This window comes from Colletotrichum gloeosporioides, assembly GCF_011800055.1.
Source record: "Colletotrichum gloeosporioides strain Lc1 chromosome Unknown consensus_64, whole genome shotgun sequence".
In the NCBI taxonomy this organism is placed as follows: domain Eukaryota; kingdom Fungi; phylum Ascomycota; class Sordariomycetes; order Glomerellales; family Glomerellaceae; genus Colletotrichum; species Colletotrichum gloeosporioides.
In genome coordinates this window covers 619,702-638,469 of record NW_025544709.1, presented here as the reverse complement: position 1 = coordinate 638,469, position 18,768 = coordinate 619,702, and the positions used below count along the sequence as shown (strand labels likewise).

General features: G+C 47.2%; 1 protein-coding gene across 1 annotated transcript; it reads left to right on the top strand.

The window, feature by feature from the left end:
- Window positions 1-934: 934 nt before the first annotated feature.
- On the top strand, window positions 935-1,423 carry GCG54_00003842 (uncharacterized protein; the record flags this gene model as incomplete). The annotated part of the gene is made up of 1 exon (XM_045403903.1): window positions 935-1,423. One exon carries the CDS (start codon window positions 935-937, stop codon window positions 1,421-1,423), a length of 489 nt encoding a protein of 162 aa, XP_045261535.1.
- Between the last annotated feature and the right edge of the window lie 17,345 nt (window positions 1,424-18,768).

The window sequence follows — 18,768 nt, the reverse complement described above, 5'->3', positions numbered from 1 at the left end:
TGCGGTGTTGCTTCGGGCATTTCTGAGGTCTCCGTGCTATATATAGGTGAGATACGCCACCAGCTTAGCAACACATCGGGGCTGAAGACCGTTAGATGGGATCTTCTGCAGGCATCATTTTCCCATGTTTCTCGTGGTCTTCTGTCACGCAAAAGTCGCAAATAATAGGGACAGTAGACACTCTATCTGGCTTGACAGTCGGCAGAAAGCTTGCTCCCGTCACATACCTCAGAAGTTGTCTCATACATAATGACATCGCCTCTACTCATCATGCTAGCCTTTGTAGAACGGAAGACATATCAACACTTCCAATGACTTCAGTCTGCGCAAAACGGCAAACAGGAATTTCAGTTACAAATCGGGTAACTGTCTCAGTCAGACGGAATCCGCGGGGCCAATCGCCGTCTCTGCTAGCAGCCAAGTCCGTAACCGTAAGCAAGATTAGGGCATGGACCAAATCCTTCGCGGCACAGTTTCGTGGCGTTACACTTTCTCGTGCTTAGGTACTCGTATTGCTGATCTCACCTGTATCTACCAACGGCTCGTCATGCCGCTTTTCTGTGCCGCCTCCGACCGGGCTGTGGGTCTCGTCCGCGACCCCGGACGCGCTTGCAATTGTCCCTAGCCCTTGAGACAGCGGGAAACCGGCGATTGATGTGACCATAAGCGTACAACACTGCCACGACGTCCGCCCGGCTAAGTTACCTTACCATGGTGGTGACGACACGGGGGGCACGGAATACGAGTTTGTCGGGCGGACATCATTGACGTGAACGTCTGCAACGATGCGAGATCACCAGAATATTTCCTAGATCTCAGTATATAATTGTCGAGCGCATCACCTGTTTCGGCCATTCTATTCCAGAACACCACGCCATATCAAAGCGGTTAACCCATTGCATTAATACACCTGCAAATTCACCACATTTACATAATGAAGCTCACCATCTCCGTCCTGGCCCTTGGTGTCCTCGCCTCCGCGAACCCCATCACGCGCCAAGCCTCCTCTCAGTACGAAATCACCGACTTCTACGCCGGCTCCGGTCCCAAGTCGTCCATAACAAGCTACAACTTTGGTATCGCGATCGTTAGCTCCGACGGCGCCGTCGCGAGTGAGGCCCGGTGCTCCACCAGCAGCGGCAGCAACTGGCACAACGGCTACATTGCCCCCGTCTTCTCCGGCACGTGCGACGACGAGGCGGCCGGGTACGGCTTCTCGTTCACGAGCACGCGAACGCCCGAGCAGGGGTACTGGCTCAACATCACCGATGCCGTTGATGGCAGTCACGCTGGCAGCAAGTTCTACTCGCAGTCGCTCGTGAAGCGTGTGCAGAACAACGCCAACCCGACCGACCCGGACCCCTTCCCTAACTACGAGCTCAGGGAGGCTGGGACTTTGCAGACCCCGCAGACTGCGGCTTAAGTTTTTCCACTTTAGAACGATTTAGTGCAGGTTAGCTCAAAGTGAATAAAACCACACTAGAAAAGGTCTCTGCTTGAAATCAAACTTCTGCGGAATATCTTTAGTGGGGGGGACAGCACACTTAGGAGAATCTGTGTCAGTGATACTATTAAATTTGTTCTCATAGCATTAGTTTATTGCAACAATCTCAAATCCCTCTAAAGACCAATCCATCTAGCAGTCCTCTATCCAACTTATCTTCATTTTCTAGTATCGCGCAACGTTATTAAGGCGAATAATTAAGCGCACCTAAACAACGCAGTGGCAGGTTCCATTGACATTAATCAACATCATCAGCGCACAAAGACTCAAGGAGGAAAGTTGAGGAAGGAGCAGAACCCTCAGCTTCATCTTATTCTCTTCACTCAGCTCCAGATTAATGAATTCTTCCATCACAATAACGTAACAGTCTTCAACTTCCACCCATAACTCACACCCCAGTCTTAATTTACCTACGCCTCCAACCCCCTTTCTCAACCCACCTCAACCGACGCATTCTACACCAATTCTAAGCTGACCACACCTCGTCAAATTTCTGACATAATAAGACTCACCAGCAGATCCTCCTTCCCTTTTGAAGGGCTCTCATCTGAAGACTAGCTCGCAGCCTACATCACTTCTAAGGGTACAGCCAGCCTGCCCACATCAAAGAAGCAGCGACGATTCAGCCTTCTACTGCAAGTTCAGCTCCATATTTCGATCGTTAGGCAGCTCCAATTTCCAACCATTCTGCAAAGATATCTACTACGCCTACTAATGTCGCTCCTAATATGGCTTTATTAGGCAGGAGCCGGGTACGTTTTCAAATCTAACCTATCCGCATTCGCATTTCTAAATGCGTATATCTCCAAACCCATATAGGTCTTATTTAATAATATCTCTCTCTTCAAACATAGCAATTGCGCAGATGTAATTCTGCTGATTCCAACGGCTATAAGGTCCCTGAGAGCGAGAATCCAACCGCTTTAGCAGCTGCGTCACTCTCCCTAGCTCCAATATTCCCGCCCTGGCGATTGCTCCATCCAACTCTATCTAACTATAGCCGTGAATATCCACAACTGGAAAGCCAGCCAAGTCCACAGAGCAAATAACAAGAGCATTATCTTTTCTCAGAGTGAGATCTAGGGGTTGGTTGCTTGAATTCAAGGAGTTATTAGCCAAACTAGGTTTATGAACCCCAATAGCCTAGATATGCTGCGTAGTGTCGTATAGGAACTAGAGGAGAAGCTCAAAGTCGAGTAAAAAGATACTATGATGTGATGATATAATGTTTGATCAAACGGCCAGTAGGCCAAATGTGTCAGGTTATGCTGGTACTAAAGATGTGGCTTCGAGATTCATGTGGGAGGGGTTTATCACAATTATTAAAGCTGTCGCGTTTGAGGCTTGTTGCCGCAGCATTGGCAGTCGATCTCAGAAGGCGATATTTCTGTTGCGACTCCGATGTCATACTCAACTAACCAATTTGAGCATCTACTTATAGGAAACACTCATTCAGAAGCATTTCTCCTTGCAAACGTTCACGGATTAGAAGTGATTCAATCTATTATTTATTTAAAAGTTTACTGGTCTGAAGTTCACAGGGGTCTTGGTTTTAAATAGTGACTGAATATGGCGACCCTAGAAAACGGAATAATTCTAGTTGGAATCTTCTACGTGTAGCTAGTATTAGTGGAGCTCCTCGATCAGAGGTTTGTTTGCCTGACGGCCACCTAGTATTCTTAGCATAATCCGAAAGACAGAAGCGTTGCCACTGCGGAACCCTCATTAGTTTATATCGTTTCTAAGATCTCTGCTAAACTTTCTGTCTTGCTATAAACTTTCTACCTCTAAATCCTCAAAAGTGTTAGTATACACTAAAACTACCTTTCTACAAACTATTCACGCCTACTCTCCCTTTTCAGGTCCTTTATATACCTGCTTACGTGGAGCTAACGTCAGTTATGTCTCGCGGAGTCCTCATCCCAACATTGCATAGTATAAGGATTTCAGCTGTAATAGGCGTTATGTGATATAATAGTTGAGACAATTACAGCAGCGTCAGGTCGTCGCTCTACAGGGCGGTCCACCCGTTCTCAAAAGTCATATTTTCCTATATTTGAGAGAAGGACTAAAAGAATATTTACAGTTATTAGGAAATGAATAAACTAATATAAGCTCCTGCGTTATATCTAACTGAAAGACCTATTATTACTGCATCTCAACTCCTCAACTGTCGCTTATATAGGCTTTCGACCGGGAGACAGTACTAATGCTCGCAGAGTGCAAAGCTCCTAAAGTTCTACTACTACCAGCATTTACAGCAGATCTTCTGCAAAGCTAGTCCTCTAGCAGGCCCTAAATCTAACTCTAGCCTAGCGCCGAATATTTCGCTCCCTATTTATGTCAGCTAAACGCATATTAACCAGCTGTATTAACATTTCAACCCTTATCGCAAGCATTCCATCTCAAGTCATAAGTGATAACGCCTATTGCATTCGACCAGATATAGTTTATCTTTTGCGTTAGCTAACAGTTGCTATGTTTATAAGTTTGAGGTATGCTTCCTAGTTAAGTCCCTGCGAATAAATAATTTATATTAATAACGAGACGCCATAATAGCTATGCCGCAAATATATTGCAAATAAATCTAAATCCAAGTATTTGCCACGCTGAGGGCGATATTAAAATTGGCGCGTAAGCTGGCGATTAGCTCTCGATGGTTCTTGACAGGTAATCCCGTCATGAGGAGCGGCTATTCATGCAATACTTCAGGCTGGTAGCCCAACTGTTAGCCAGCTGGGCGCAGAGAAAGCTACCTCCTAATCTCGGCAGCCGCAAGGAAACAACAATTCTTGACTTTTCCCATGTTTTTGCGTTATACACGGCGTTCTGCTAGGCTATCCTACAGTTGCCAAGGTGTCATTTAATAATAATTAAGGCGCTGGTTGAGAGCGTAGGGTTAGGCTTATGAAAACGACCTCATGTAGTACCGCATAATGTTGTACTTTTTGGTTGTTCTTAGGACTTTAGATCTCTCTTTTAAGCCTGGAACTATATTTCCTTGCCAAATCGCCCTTCCAAGTATCTCACGGTCTGGCCTCAATATATAATCATGAAAATTCTATTGTCTTTTACTTGTGAAACTTGCTACGAAGCTTTTATCTACGCAGCGTTATCTGGGAAAACCCACAGACTGATATAGCTGGACTTACTGGAACCTCGCGTCTATATCTATATCCAGTTGAGCAACTAGCCTTAGCGCACTTAAATATCTATGTTTAGGCTGCGTCTGAAGGTCTTAGCCCTATTGCGGCTCATAGATGATATTTGCAAGCACAGATGTGTAATATTTCTGATATCCCCGAAGTTCTTTAAACCTATCTCAGTCTAGTCTGCGTTATAGAAATGCAGTATTTGATTCTTCTGAGAATTTAGCTGCTTAGCAAGCTATTCTTAATATCCATCTAATCGTTTCACTGACATAATACTCTGAGTCTTATACAATAACCATGCTGTGGTTGGAATTCTCTTCATTTGCGAGTTCTAGTCCAGCTTACTGCTTCTCAGATCGCCATCTGGCCTAGCGAGAAAGATGACTAAGGCCACAAGTTCTGAGTGTTTTAAGCGGTAATTATCGCCTAGGACTCCAGCCTGCTTATCTAGAGCTCGCATAATTCCTCACAGACGTAGTTCTAGGAGCGAGGATCGATCAAATTATTGCCCTTGGTGGTTAAGGCTACAGCGCTTTATGCTTATGCTCCTGAAACGATTAATCCTATGTAAGGGTAGACACTGCTGAAGGAAACTATCTAGTCATAACGTGATATGTGTGACTTCGCCTTCCACTCTGTTGTCGGCCAGGGTGATGCTCATACTATTGTGCAGATCATAAAGAGCACCACGTAACAAGAGTCACAGCTGTCGATATCAACCAATTTGTTACCTTTCCCTCCAAGCCGCCGGCTACTTCAACTGTCCAGAGGAGTCTGGAGCGCCTCAACTGCGACCATTTCATGTTGAAAATCATGTTTACGGCCGCTGGCCTTGCCTTTCCCGACCCCTGGGGTCTGATTGATGGGTCGGTTGCCCCAAAAGAACATGCCCGCGAAGCTGTGTCGTCGGTAAAGGATATATTGATGAGCAAAACCCCGAGGGAATGATCAACCTGAGCGAGTCGGCCGCGGGACAATGGCGTGTTGGGATAATCTTCAACACAATCTCGGCGCTCGCAGCGCCGTTGCCCACCTGATGCAATACGGTCGAATTATGTATGGGTGTCCCTTCGCCTGTCAGTTGAAACAGCGAGGAAGATGGCGCTTTCTTCTCTTCGCGGCTTGGGCGGACTGCAGTGCATCGCCAAGGTTAAGCCCCATCATAATCAAGAGATTGAGTTCATTACCGCTGGCTGACAAGCAGTTGCAGTCGTTGACTTCCTCGAGATTACCCCGCGTTCGGTTCGACAGTGGTCGACACCATCACCAGGGCGAAGTTGAAATAGCCAACGCCATGAGCCGGGACTTTTCAAGTGATTGGGTTTGCACACTGGTCGCTCGAGCTTCGCGGGCTACTGAAGTTCTGCCCCAACGATGCAAGTTCCGGCATCAACAAGATCGTGCGAGCTGGGTCGGGGTGGGCACCTGGTTGATCAATCTGCGAGACGACTGCACGCCTGCTAATGAACCATGAAGTGAAACCGTCCAGAATCAAATACTTTCTGTTTTGATTTTCTCTCGGGAGTCTACGACTACTACTCGATATCCTTGCCGTTGGTGGAAACAGCACATGTGGATGTACAATGACATCAAGACGCCAATGTCATCAACAAACACCACACACGAAGCCTGCCAAGTAGATGTCGGAACCTTTGCGACACCCCTTACCAAGAATAGGCACCCCACAGATCCGGCCGAATGCAGGGTAAATCTCTCCACTATTTAGAGCAAATGCGAGTCTGCATGATATACTTGGCCTTGGCGTGGGTGTCTCCCAGTACCCGTTCGCGCATTCGTCCCCACTGCGACCTTGCAGATGATTCCTGGCATGCCCGACTTCGTCAAGCTATGGAAGGAGACTCTCCTTCTCCCATTGACTCGTTCTCGCAGATAGCATTGGAGTGCCTCCTCTGTTTTGTCTTTGGCTCGGTGTCTGTAATGCCCTGGCTGTCTCCATCGTGTTCGGTCGCCGTGGAGGATAGCAAGAGACTATGACGCAATTCTGAGGCGACCCTATCTAGCATTTCGTCGATGGTATTGGCCGTAGACGCAGCGTTGCTCCGAATTGGTCCTGCAAAGACCAAAAGGCATGAGCTCATGGTTCTCAGGTTGTGCGTTGGAAAACCAACCATTTCCGTGATTCTGGCTGCCTAGCTGGGATTCGAGCTCTCGGATGCAGTGGATCAAGTTCGTCACTTCCGTCTCGAGATGTTTGTTGCGTCGGGACAGCCTTTTGACCGTCGTTTCGAGGTCTCGGGCGCGGTGGCTGAGAGACAAGACGAGCCTTTGAGCGCTGAAAAAGAGGAAAGAAGTCAGCCATAGAAGTGTAGAATGACGAAGACTGTATTGCTTACCGCAGCGTTCTCTTCTGTGCGCGGTGTGCCGTGTTCAAGACCTGAGCGACGCTGGGCGCAGCGCTGCTGGCAGGAGCTGGAGGCGGCATTGTGGTGACGTTGAAGATGATGGGGAGAGCGGAACAATAATGGCGGACCAGTCCCTTACGAAGCAGAGATCAAATGGGAAGGGCTGTTGTGTCTGGTTCTCTGGAAGTCGTGCTGCGAGTAGTATTCACCAAGATCATCTGGAGTCAACATCGCGGGGCGGAGTGACGCCAGAACCCGAGATTCGACGGTGCACGCGCCCAATGGTGGGCAATTGAAATCTTGGGAAACAGCAATCACCAGGCAGGACGATTTTGGGCGGTTGGCGGTCTTGGTGTCGCTCGGGCAGGAAGGACGGGAAGCAGTGGTAGGGGTGAGGTATGGCCCATGGGTTCTTTCCGTCGGGTCTGTGTTCACCAAGACGGCAACGTCCAAGACCACTGAAGCGCCTGGTTCCAACGTGGCTTCCGTTACTGAGAGGTGGGTGTTGGTCACCTTCCCGCATCGTCAGGGGAACGGTCACGGTTGCCACATTGGTCAGGGCGCCCCAAACAACGCAAGACCACTGCGGACACCGTTCGTCCCAGAGCATGGCATCGAGTTGCTGCGTTTGTGACGAGATGAAGGCCTGTGTTGACTTAACAGCCAACAAAAGTTCCATTGGACGTGGGACCGCAGTTCATCGCGTTCCCGGTGGCTGCCACGGACTGCGCTTCACACAGGGTCCTGATGGGTAAACTTGCAGTCGCCGAGGTCAACAGGATAAAGGGCTTCCCAAGGTGCCACTTGAGTTCAGCAAGGACTTAAGCTCGAGGATTTGATGCTTTCCTATCAGAAGGATGACTCAATAGTAGAACTTCGAAATCTGACCGGAGGCTCAATAATTGACGACCTGAAAAGGACCCATCGTCCTCAAAGACTTGGAATCAACGTCATTCGACCTGGGCAGCTGCCCCTGCCTGGAGGAGCCAGATCACAATTTTCTGTGACCTGCCAGATCTGAAATGGAAGTGTCCATCGACGCTCCTTCCTTATCTTTGCTGTCGGACTTCCTCCTGCCGTCTCGTCGGATCCCTTTTTCCCCTGCTCTGTCTTGGCCTCAATGTTGCCACCCCTTCCTCGATGATTCCTTTTTGGCTCTCTTTCAATCAGTGGAGCCTCTGTCACCCTCCTTCCCAATTTGTTTCCCCTCCTCAGCTACACCTACTCACTCCCTCCCCCCATGCGCCCATTCAACTTGTCGCAGGACTTACTTTCGCCCCAGCCTCCTTCACACATAATTGAACCCGAGCAGACTGATTGTATTGCTTCCTATGCGAGACGCCTCCGCCCAAAAGCCCATCCGACAAGGAAATCGACCGATACGCGGGCCGATTATTTGAGGAGTGGGGACACCCCAAGATTGGATGTTCACAGTGTTTGATGATGACGGAAATAAAGACCAACAAGCACCCACCACCTGGCTGACAACAGACGCAGGCTTCTTTGCTATCCGCGAACACAGCCAGGCGATGACGCGTGGACACGAAGAATCCTCTCGGCGTCTTCTGCTCCTGCTCAGACCAAGATTCCGACACCGACACTGGCTTCCGCCCTACTGCCCACTCTGCCCCCACTCCAGGCTCAGATGGCGACGATGCATCAACGCGGGCTTTCATCTTCTCCTTCGCCAGAAGGGTCCCTGACCGCTGTTACTCTAGGCCAAGCTCCCAACACCGACGGCACGAGTTCAGAGCACCATAGCAACAACAGTCGACCGAGGAGGTCGCTGACGGGTTACATGGTGAATCGAATCTGTTCTACGCCTAGTGTCTGTGGGGAGGTAATCGGGGGATAATTGTGCTCTGGGAAGCCTGTGTCGGCAAAGAGCGATACTGGAGTAGTGATTCGTTGCGAGAGGGTTGGATGGAGAAGGATGGTGGACGGCACCGTCGCTGAAGTAACGAAACCATTCAATTGCTCCACGCCTGATTATCATTGACTCTGATGGGTCCCCAGCGTGCATACTCAATCTTCCGGTCCCTGGAGTGCTACAAGAAGTCGTAGCATTGTCGGAAAAGAGGGAGGTGCTGGAAGTCCAGTTGAGGACAAGGAGGACGGGCGACGAGGACATCACGACAGCAGGCAGGACAACAACAACAACAACAACAACACCAAAAGCAATGACTGCAGATAGTCACGAAGAGAGTTGGAAACCAAAACTACCAAGGATAGCAAGGCTGAATATCTGCACTGGGAGACTTTCGCGCTGGACCTTTCCCTCAATTGCCATGGTATTTTCGCTGTCGCTGTAGCCCTTCCACTTCACCAGACCTCATACTTCCCCTCCTCGCTCTTGGAAGATTTAACGCCAATAATCCGCCCAAGTCCATGGTCTTTGCCCCTCATATCACTTCGGGCGGGAGGGTGGACGTTCATTTGCCTGCTTCCGATCACATACAATTTGGGAAGAAAGTTGTGCCGCATGATTTCGCAGCCAGTCTTCGTTAGTAAGTCCAGCACGGTCTTAGACAATCCGGAGATCCACTCCCAACCGACCACCGACGTGGGATTCTGTGAATGTTAGAAATAAAGAGAAGCCGGCGACAAACGGTGGGAAATTCGGCTGTGGCACCATTTCTGTCGGAAGGTGCGTAGGCGAGGCCGCGAGGTGATCGCCAATGAAAACCAAGCGCGGAATGTGCATTTTCCTCCGGTGCGACTTGGCTATTTGAGCAGGCGAATGTGGCGGGGCGAGTTCGTACTCCTTGGTGTTCTGTAGTTTGGTGTCGTGGAAAGGCCTTCCCCTTCGCAGGTCAGCAATGTTGGCGGGGGTGGGGAGGAACACGAGAATAGACGAGGCGCAGTTGTCTCTGAGGCGGTGGTGATGGTGTTCGAAATTTCGGCGGCCGTCGACAATACAAAGAAGAAACCTCAATCGCAAAACGGCTAGCTTGGGACCATAGACGTCGGAGCCTGTTCGTGATAGCGATGACATTCCTGGTGGGGCGAGGTCGTAGTCATCAAATTAAGAACTCGCTTTGGAGAGCCTGCTCGCGCTGCAGTTGTGCCATCGAAACCGGCGCAGTCCTTCAGGAGTGTCAATCATGGTAGGGGAGGCCACGAAGCGAGACAAGTCGGTGCGAGGCGTGAAAGAGTGTGTCCAAACAGCCACGTGGTCCAGCTTCCTCTACCCTTGAAGGTGGCAGTAGCGCCATTCGGTGGCATCCATTTTCTCCGAGTCCAAGGATTAAAAAAGCTGGTTTGGGAAGCCATCAAAGACCGGACAATTTGGTGGACAACATGGATTGCGTACCTGAAGCCACATTAGTCAGGCCACGCCGAGATGGGAACTTGCACGTACTCTCCAGGGTAGGTGATCTTGTGGGCCAGAAGACCCCGCGGGCGGCAATTGGACGGCAACAGGTGCGGGAGAACTCCTTTTCTTCGCGATCTTCTTCTTCTTTGCCGCAATTTTCCCTTGCTCTTCCCCGGAGACAAGGGGCTAATAGTTCTGAAATTGACATATTCCAGGCTGACGCCCACGCCGTTTGGCGTCTTGATGGAGGCCTCCGATTGGGACTTCTTGCTCTTGGTGCAGTCCATCATCTCCTTGGCGTTGTGGAGAAGGCAGGGTTGAACCATGATCGTGGCGTCAAATGCACTGCCTCCCACGGTATCGACTCCTCCCGGATTGTTGATACTGAAGTCGACGAGGGTCGTCAGCAGGACGCCGAGATCAGCCTCGGAGGTCTTTGAGAGAGGACATAGTGACCAGCTGTTTGATATGGTCTGATTTCGTTTCGCTCAATGTGTCGGACGTCTTTCGCCACTGGTCTATGGGCCCGCCGGGGGTTTGGGTGAGAAAATCAAAACTTTTAACAACGGATCTCTCGGACATGGCGTTGATGGAGAACACGGTGGGATCATGGAGGTTGGAGAGGGTGGTGGTGCCTGGAGGTCCAAAAGATGTTTTGGTTGGGCGGGCGCCTGTCGCGTTTGTTTGTGCAAATGGAAGGAACGGGGCGAATGTTTCCGTACAAAGGGTCGCAGAGGTTTGGGGTCTTGTCATCCAGGTGTTACTGCCTAAAGAAGCATCTCTCTTCGGGGCGCAGCTTCAAGTCACTTGCTCCTTATCAAGGTAGGTACATGCAGTCTACCGTCAAGGTAGGTAGGTACCTACCTTAGGTACCTTACCTCCTGACCAGGTACCTGCCTGACGACCTCTCAACCCCCCCCCACCCCGGTCTCCAACCAAGTGTTCGGTAGGTGGCTGCTGCTGTTCACATGCATCAAAAGCAAGGTTCCCTCCACTGCCAGAATGAACTCCACAACCAGTGTTGGTAGCGACTTCATCGAATAAGGAGCCACCAATCAGCAAGGCAACGCAACCCGCTGGATCGGGCAGCAGCCATGTATCCTTCCAGAAACCGTCAAACTCAGACCCAGCAGCGTACTCCCACTCGGCTATATGCACTTCGATGACTGGAGAATCACCGGTCTGCGGCATCGACCCTGTTAAGATTTCAAACCTCCGACCTCGTTGAGGATGGCGCACAGAGTCGTCAGCTCACAATGCCCACGAGGTCATGGCTGCGCCACGGTCTGAAGTCATGTACCTTTCCCAGAAAGGGAGCCTCCGGATAAATGCAAGGGCAGTAAATCAGGACCTTGCCTGGCGCTTCTTACGATTTGGACTTGCCAGCCGGTCGGCGAGCAGAGCATATGTGAAGTCCAGGCGCACCTAAACGTGTTAGGCCTGCTTCTGAACAGAGACGATGCGGTTGTCTCGAAGAAGAGACGTGATGCTGAAATACATTGACATGATTGGCCACTCAGCCAGAATGTGGGGTTTTGGTTCGGAAATCTCACCACAACCCCACTTGAATGTGGCGCTGTGGCTCAGTGGCTTAGGTAAGCTACCTTGGTGTGCACCCAAAGCAGCAAACTCCGAATCCTGTGCGAACTTCATGCGCTGCAAAGAATGCTAGTTGTTCCACCTAAATGGTGGAATGAGCTGTGCTCTGGCACGTGTGCCCACGGTTGGGACTTAGCGGTCGAAGCAGATCGGGACAGCAAGCCAGCGAGACGGGAGACTCAAACGACGTGTGAAGCGGTCGCAAACGCGAATATAGGTATTAAACAATAATAAGGTGGCGTAAGATCCAGCCTGTGCCTCTGGCCTGCAACCACTCGGGCAACGACCTCACGCGACGGGATTCGTGGTCGTCATAAAGGTTCAAGGCCAACAAGGTTGCAGCGACGAGCTTCATGGTGCCGTACAGGTACACATTCGTTGCGCACACTGGGTACGGGCTGCAAGGCGCGGCTGCTGGAACCTTCGTACAGCTGTCGGGCAGAACGCTACAGTGCGCAGCGCTGGCAGGTCAGCTAGCCCAGTGTCGCAAAGTCCGAAGTTTTTGCAAGAAGGGAGCATTAAGATATCAGCTGCTCGTGAGCGCTAACATATTTGGTTAAACCAGCAGCTGGAGAAATCGGCAGTCCATCGGTGCACAACCCTGAGGGCGCCGTGAGACCAGACAACACAAAGAATCATCTTCAAGGTTGTCTGTCAGACAAGCTCTGAAAGTTCAAGGGGCAGCGGCGAGATCTTCAGCACGCGACAAGGCTGTTGCTCAGCCACACTTCCCGCCCGGTAAGGTATGTGCGACGGCGTCGCAACAAGCGCGGATTACAATACGGGTCCATGTCAATGAACGGAGAGGCGCCGTGAGGAGATCTAGATTTCACATTACTCATGTCACATAACACCGATATTCAACCAACGCGGCCTGGAATTCCCACCCGGAGCCGAGACCAGAAGCCGGAGTGGGGCGAGATCGGACCGGACCGAACGAATCTCCGAAGGGTAAACCAAGGCCAACCCGCGTGTCTATCACAACGCTGTTCCATATCGCACACCTCTTCAAAACCCACTCACGATGCCGTTACAACGACATGTGAGCTTTGTGAGAGTTTGGGGTTTTGAAGCGATTGCGATCAGACAGCTTAGGCCGTAATTTCACGTATCCACTGATTCATGAAGACCCAACAATCTGACGCTCTCCCCGGGCACCAGGATGTCCAAAGTGATGATTCGTTTTCACTCCAATGGCTCGTCACATTAGTTTTGAGCCCGACAAATCAAAGGTGATAGTGGCGCGTTTGTGAAGTCAGGACCCGAGCTCGGTTTTCCTGGATTCCGTCGTTCAGTCTGCACGGCAGGGAGAGGAAATTGTATTTGAGCACGTTGCACTCAGTCCGCCGTCGTACAAAGCAGCTATTAGATGCGGTCACAAAACGGCGCTATCTCCATGCGACAAGGTATTGACTTGGATTTCACGTCCTGCGAATTGCTCACCCAAGAGTCGAACACTCGAAAACAGAACGGACGCATATACAATAGTCACTATACTTGTAGGCTTTGTAATAAATTTCAATTCGAGTATGAGATGAGGGTGCATGTATAAGTGACAGTGAGAGTCTAGGTAAGAGCGAGAGTGAGAGGGAAGGTGAGAAGTGTAGTATCCTGGTTTGTCAAATGTTTGATACACGGACCAAGTGCCAACTTTCAGATTCAAGTGATTGGTGATTCCTAAGAAGCTGTTCAGTTTTATACGATTACTGATTTGCAAGCTCAAGCAACGCCTGGCTGTAACCCTCCATGGAGGGATCTCTAGATAGCGGTACGAATCTTTTAGAAACACTTTATAGGTGAAGTGAGACGCCTCCAGAAAGACGACATCCTTCTGCCTGATCAGTACACGGGTGCTGACATGCAGGTATCTCAAAATGTATGATTTGCAATGGAATAAAACAATCGGAAAGGAGAAAGGCTCATCTCTGTGTATTGACTTCACTGCTTTCTTCAGCTATAGTTTTCTTAGAGTATCGAACTATTTGATCTAGAATCAGATGTATGACTAACTTGAAATGACATCTTCCACGAAATGATCCTAGAAGCTTGCGTAATAAAGCAATGCCCTGATTTCCTCCAGGTGGTCTGACCTCCAGCAACGCCACTTGGATCACTCTTCGTATCCTTACTTCAATTCCCTTCTTACTGAAATGGTCGTAGGCCCGGCGGCCGAGAGCTATACAACGCAGCAGCGCATACGCGCCCTCAGGCGCATATAGCTACTATAGCTACGTAACTCTACAGTTTTAAGGCCTACGATCTTAAAAGAAAAAGGAAAAGACTTCTTATTTACTTTGCAGATCTAAAATAAAAAGAATAGGATCAAAAGCTTGAAAATCTACTAAAAAATAAGTGAATTCTACCTCTAATCTATAAGGATTAATAATAATATCTGAGCTAATTTCTCGCCCCTTAAAGGGGGCTAGTAATCTGATCTCTAAATGCTGAAAACGCTGAAAAATCTAGTAGGCCTACTAAACCCTGTTCTAATCGTCCCTAATTGTCTTCCCCCTAGCCTTCTAGGCTAGAAGATAATTCCTTATATACTCACACGTATATAAGAGTGCTATATTTACTGATAGAACCTATAGTAAGCGTTTCTACGATCCTAAGCCTCTTCTACTTCTCTTATATAGGTAGTATCCTATTTAAGCCCTAGCCTGTAGCATGCTTATCCTTATTATCCTCTTAGTCTTAAAAATCTATAGGTATAGGTCCTAAGTAGTATGTAAGCTTCTATCTAAGCCTAAGGGTTGATATACTAGTTAATATATGCTGCTTAATTAACTGCTACTAACTTCAGAATAGGTTGCTTAAGAGGGTAGGTAGGATAGTTACCTGTAGTTATAAGGCCTTAAGTAGGAGCTAAAGACTTATGTGATAGTAGGATAGGATTCTTATAGCTAGAAGTTATAAATATAGGCTTACTGTACTTATTATACCCCTTTAGGATTAGAGGGCTAGAAGCTAAGCTTTCTAATAGGGATAAAATAGTGACTGGAGGCTGGACTGGCGTTGTAGGTACTTGAGGTGAGTTTACTAGTGGGGGTAGACTAGAGGGTTGCTTTAGGGATAGCTATATAGTTCCTTTCTTAGCTATCTCACTTAAGTAAGCTACTACTATCTATATTATAGGATAGAATAGGAGGTTCCTATAAATCGAATTGCATCTGCAAAACTTAGCAGTAATCTATAACTTATACCTACTAACTAGAGGTGAAGAGCCCTAGTAATAGAAGCTCTTGTTAGTGGTAGTATTATTACTAAAGTAGGTGTTAAGGAGTCCTTCTATAATAAAGCAGTAAACCTAATTGATATAGTAAACTCTGCAGCTATAACTATTAGGCTGCTATGCTAAATTAACTACTTAAGTGTATTATAGTAGGATAGTAATAAGGTCTTTAGGTGCTTTAAGCAGCCTATACTAAGTGGTGAGGGCTTTAATAGTATTAATAAACTCCTAGTTGCTCTGCTAGTTAAAGTTTAAGTCTGCAAAATAGCTCTTCCTGTTAGTTTAGTCTACTACTAAGCAGATGAAGTAGCTTTACTTAACTTATAAGAAATATATAACTATGTTAGAACTCTATAAGTTATCCTTATACTTATTTGTAAAGAGGTTTATATTGATAGCCCCCTCTTCTTCTTAGTTAGTATCCTATGATATAGTATTTAGTAGGTGAATTTAGACCTTGTAGTAGGTATCTCTTGTAATAAAATACACTAGCGTAGTGAGATGTTCGATTTAGAGGAAGTCTTTTATGTGGAGGATACCTTAGGTATTATACAGATTGACTAGCGTTTTGAGCGACATAATAGGGTCCTAGCTAGCCTATCTTCTGAAATTATTAAAGCTGGCGGCAAATTGGGTCTGCAAAGAACTCTTCGAGCTAGGATTTGAGTTGTTGTAGTACTCTGCGGCTTGATAGGATCTGACTTCCTTAGGCTATAGGGCTCTAGTAGGGCTGTGAGGGTGCGTAAGCTTACCTTAGGTGGTTCTAAAGATGAATTAGGTCTATGAAGGGGTGCTTTTAGTGAGGTAAGGCGACTAGCATGCTATCCTTATTCTTTTAAACTACTGCAAAAGGTGTCTTATGTAGGAGATAGCTATATCCTATCCTCCTGCTGTTCTAAGCTTAGTGATAACTATCTCTCTTATATCTTAGACCTAGATAGTATAGCTACTTCTGGGGGGTCTATTTACTAGTGTGAACCTACTATTTAGTGCTAGTAGAGTTAGCTGTTCCTCACTTAGTAGGTTTAAGGGTTTCCCTTTGCTGTTATATTTTGAGTACTTATCGTATAGTCTCTTATACTTTATGATAGCCTCTAGGGTGGGCAGACTAGTTAGTTCTTATGACAGCCTTAGCTTATTCGTAAGCTGTTAAAGCCTGAATCTTTAGTACTTGAAACTTTATGGGACTTTGTTGAATTTAGCTGTGATACGCTAGACTTAGTCTGTTAATATATCTTAGACTACTCTGTCTGGACTGCTAAGGTTACTAAAGTTATTAAAGTGCTTAAAGTAGTTGAGTATGATTACCCTAGAGCACTATATGGAGCTGACTTATAGGATATCTAAGATAGTGAGCTGTTAGAATAGGGCTTATTAAGAGTATAGTGAGAAGCTAGTAAAGGAGTACTTAATATTTCTAGAGATTATGATAAGTTTATTCTCAGCTTCTCTATCTTCCTAGTAGTTATTATATGCGAATGTCTGTCCTGTTGAAGTGTCTAGTAGTATTCTAGCTTATATTTAGTCTGTTTTGCTAGATAGTGTTGCAAAGTGTTTAGTAAAGAGGATGAAGCGGTACTGTTGTATACTTTCGACTATGGGGTGGTCTGCTGGTAAGGGGCCTCTAAGTGAGCTTAGGGCTAGCCTAACTCTCTAACTGATATGATATGTAGCTATAGCGAAGCCTCCTGTAATATTATTACTACTTAGTGTGGTGGTAGTGAGGATGGTGCCTTAGAGGTTATAGGCGCCTATAATGCTTTTAAGTATCCTTAAATCTGACCATAGGTATCTTAGGTGGACTATTGCTAGTCCCTATCTGTTAAGGAGGCGCTATTATGACTTGATATCTCCTAGTTGCAGCTATATAGGTGCTGGGACTAGTTTTTTATTAAAGGGGGAGGGAGTGTTGTTAGGGCATATAGGCTCTAGCTAGGCAGCGGTTCTGTTGATATGTTTGAGTGACTTATCTCTCTCGTAGTTAACCTAAAAGCGTGACTAGGTTAGGGTCCTAGGGGTCTGCTTAGATTGAATAAGTCGCTTAACTGCGTGAGCCTTAATAAGACCCTCAGCGAAAGCTTCTTCTTAGATAGATATCGTGTCAACTGAGTTAGGTAAGGGTGAAGATGTGGTGGTTCTTGAGAAGGGTGTGGTATGCGCTTTGCAGATATAATTAGTTGCGGCGTGATGCGTAGGTAGTGAAATGAGGAAAGAGGGGGGGGGAGAGTAGTGTTAGCGTGGTATATGGAGGGTATGTTAGAAAATAGAGAAGGTAGGGGTAATTAGTATGATAGTTGCTTAGTGATGGTTTACAGATATAAATAGTAGTTATGTAGTTATTTGCTTAAAGTTTGTGAGTAAGGGTTATGGGTGAAACAGTAGTAATTTATAGATACAGGTAGGTAGCTATAATTACTCGTTTCGTTAAAGATGAGATGAAAAACAGCTGTTAAGGTGAATTAAGGCTTGAAGTGAGAGGGTAGGTGTGATTGCTATCAAATCAGTAGCCTTAACCACCCTGCTTGCTTGTCTATTTATATCCCCTCTGTGGGCTGTTGAGGTGGAGTTTCCTTCCTTTATTAACAACCTATCTATATCGTCCCCTAAGCAAACAATCATCACACTTTGGGTCTGCAAAGCTTGCGTTCTCACTAACTAACAAGTCTTTGGCGCTTTTCTTTATTATGGTTAAAGATACTGACTGGCCCTGAGAGCGGTACTTTCTAGCTTATCGTAAGTTCTGGCTGCTGACTGACTCTGAGAAGCGACTAACTGATATAGAGTCTAACTCTCCTCTTTATGTCATATTGAATGACTTGAGTTTGATTGTGGGTTCTTGCTATATATCTTTGTTGTCTCTGGCTGTTCAGCTAATAGGTTCTTTTGTAGTCCCTTGCGAGCTTTATCTGGTATAAACTTGAACTTCTACAGCCCTATGATGTGTACTGCGAAGTGGACTTCAGCCTGTTTATACCCTCTATGCCTGTAAAGCAGGTTGTAAAATGATTCTGGCAAAACATGATAAGTATAAAGTATTTATTGCGTATGGTTGGCTACCTGGGTGCCTCTCCCGACCTCCTCTGTAGGTAGGTGTTTATTGCGAGCAGCTTTGTAACTCCCTATGGGCTTTAGGTAACTAAAGTCCTTAATCTTAATTGTCTGGTGGCGTCCTATAGCTTCTTTGTTTAGGCCTTTGGAGGTCGTAATGCTGTCCCCTGTAATTGCTGTGAGGCCTGCGCTTACTCCCTTAGGGATGATTTGACTGGTGCTTGGGTCTGCGAACTGTACTTTGAATGCGTTTTAATGCTTAGTGAACCTTGCGCGAACTATATTTACTATGAGGACACTTTAAAGGAGTGCTTATATGCTGATGAAGAGGTCTGTAAGGAGTTTGGCTATGGGATGGGAAAAGGGAAGAAGCGTTGGAAGAGTGGTGAGTATACTGGCGTTGGGATTGCTAGGTTAAGGATTGACTAGCGGACTATAAAGCGGAGTCACGCGTAGGTGCTGGATTTCATAGAGGATATCATAAGTATAGCAGACAGGTAGATCTATAAGTATAGGGCTACCTCTGAGTTGTTTATATTTACAAACCACTTATT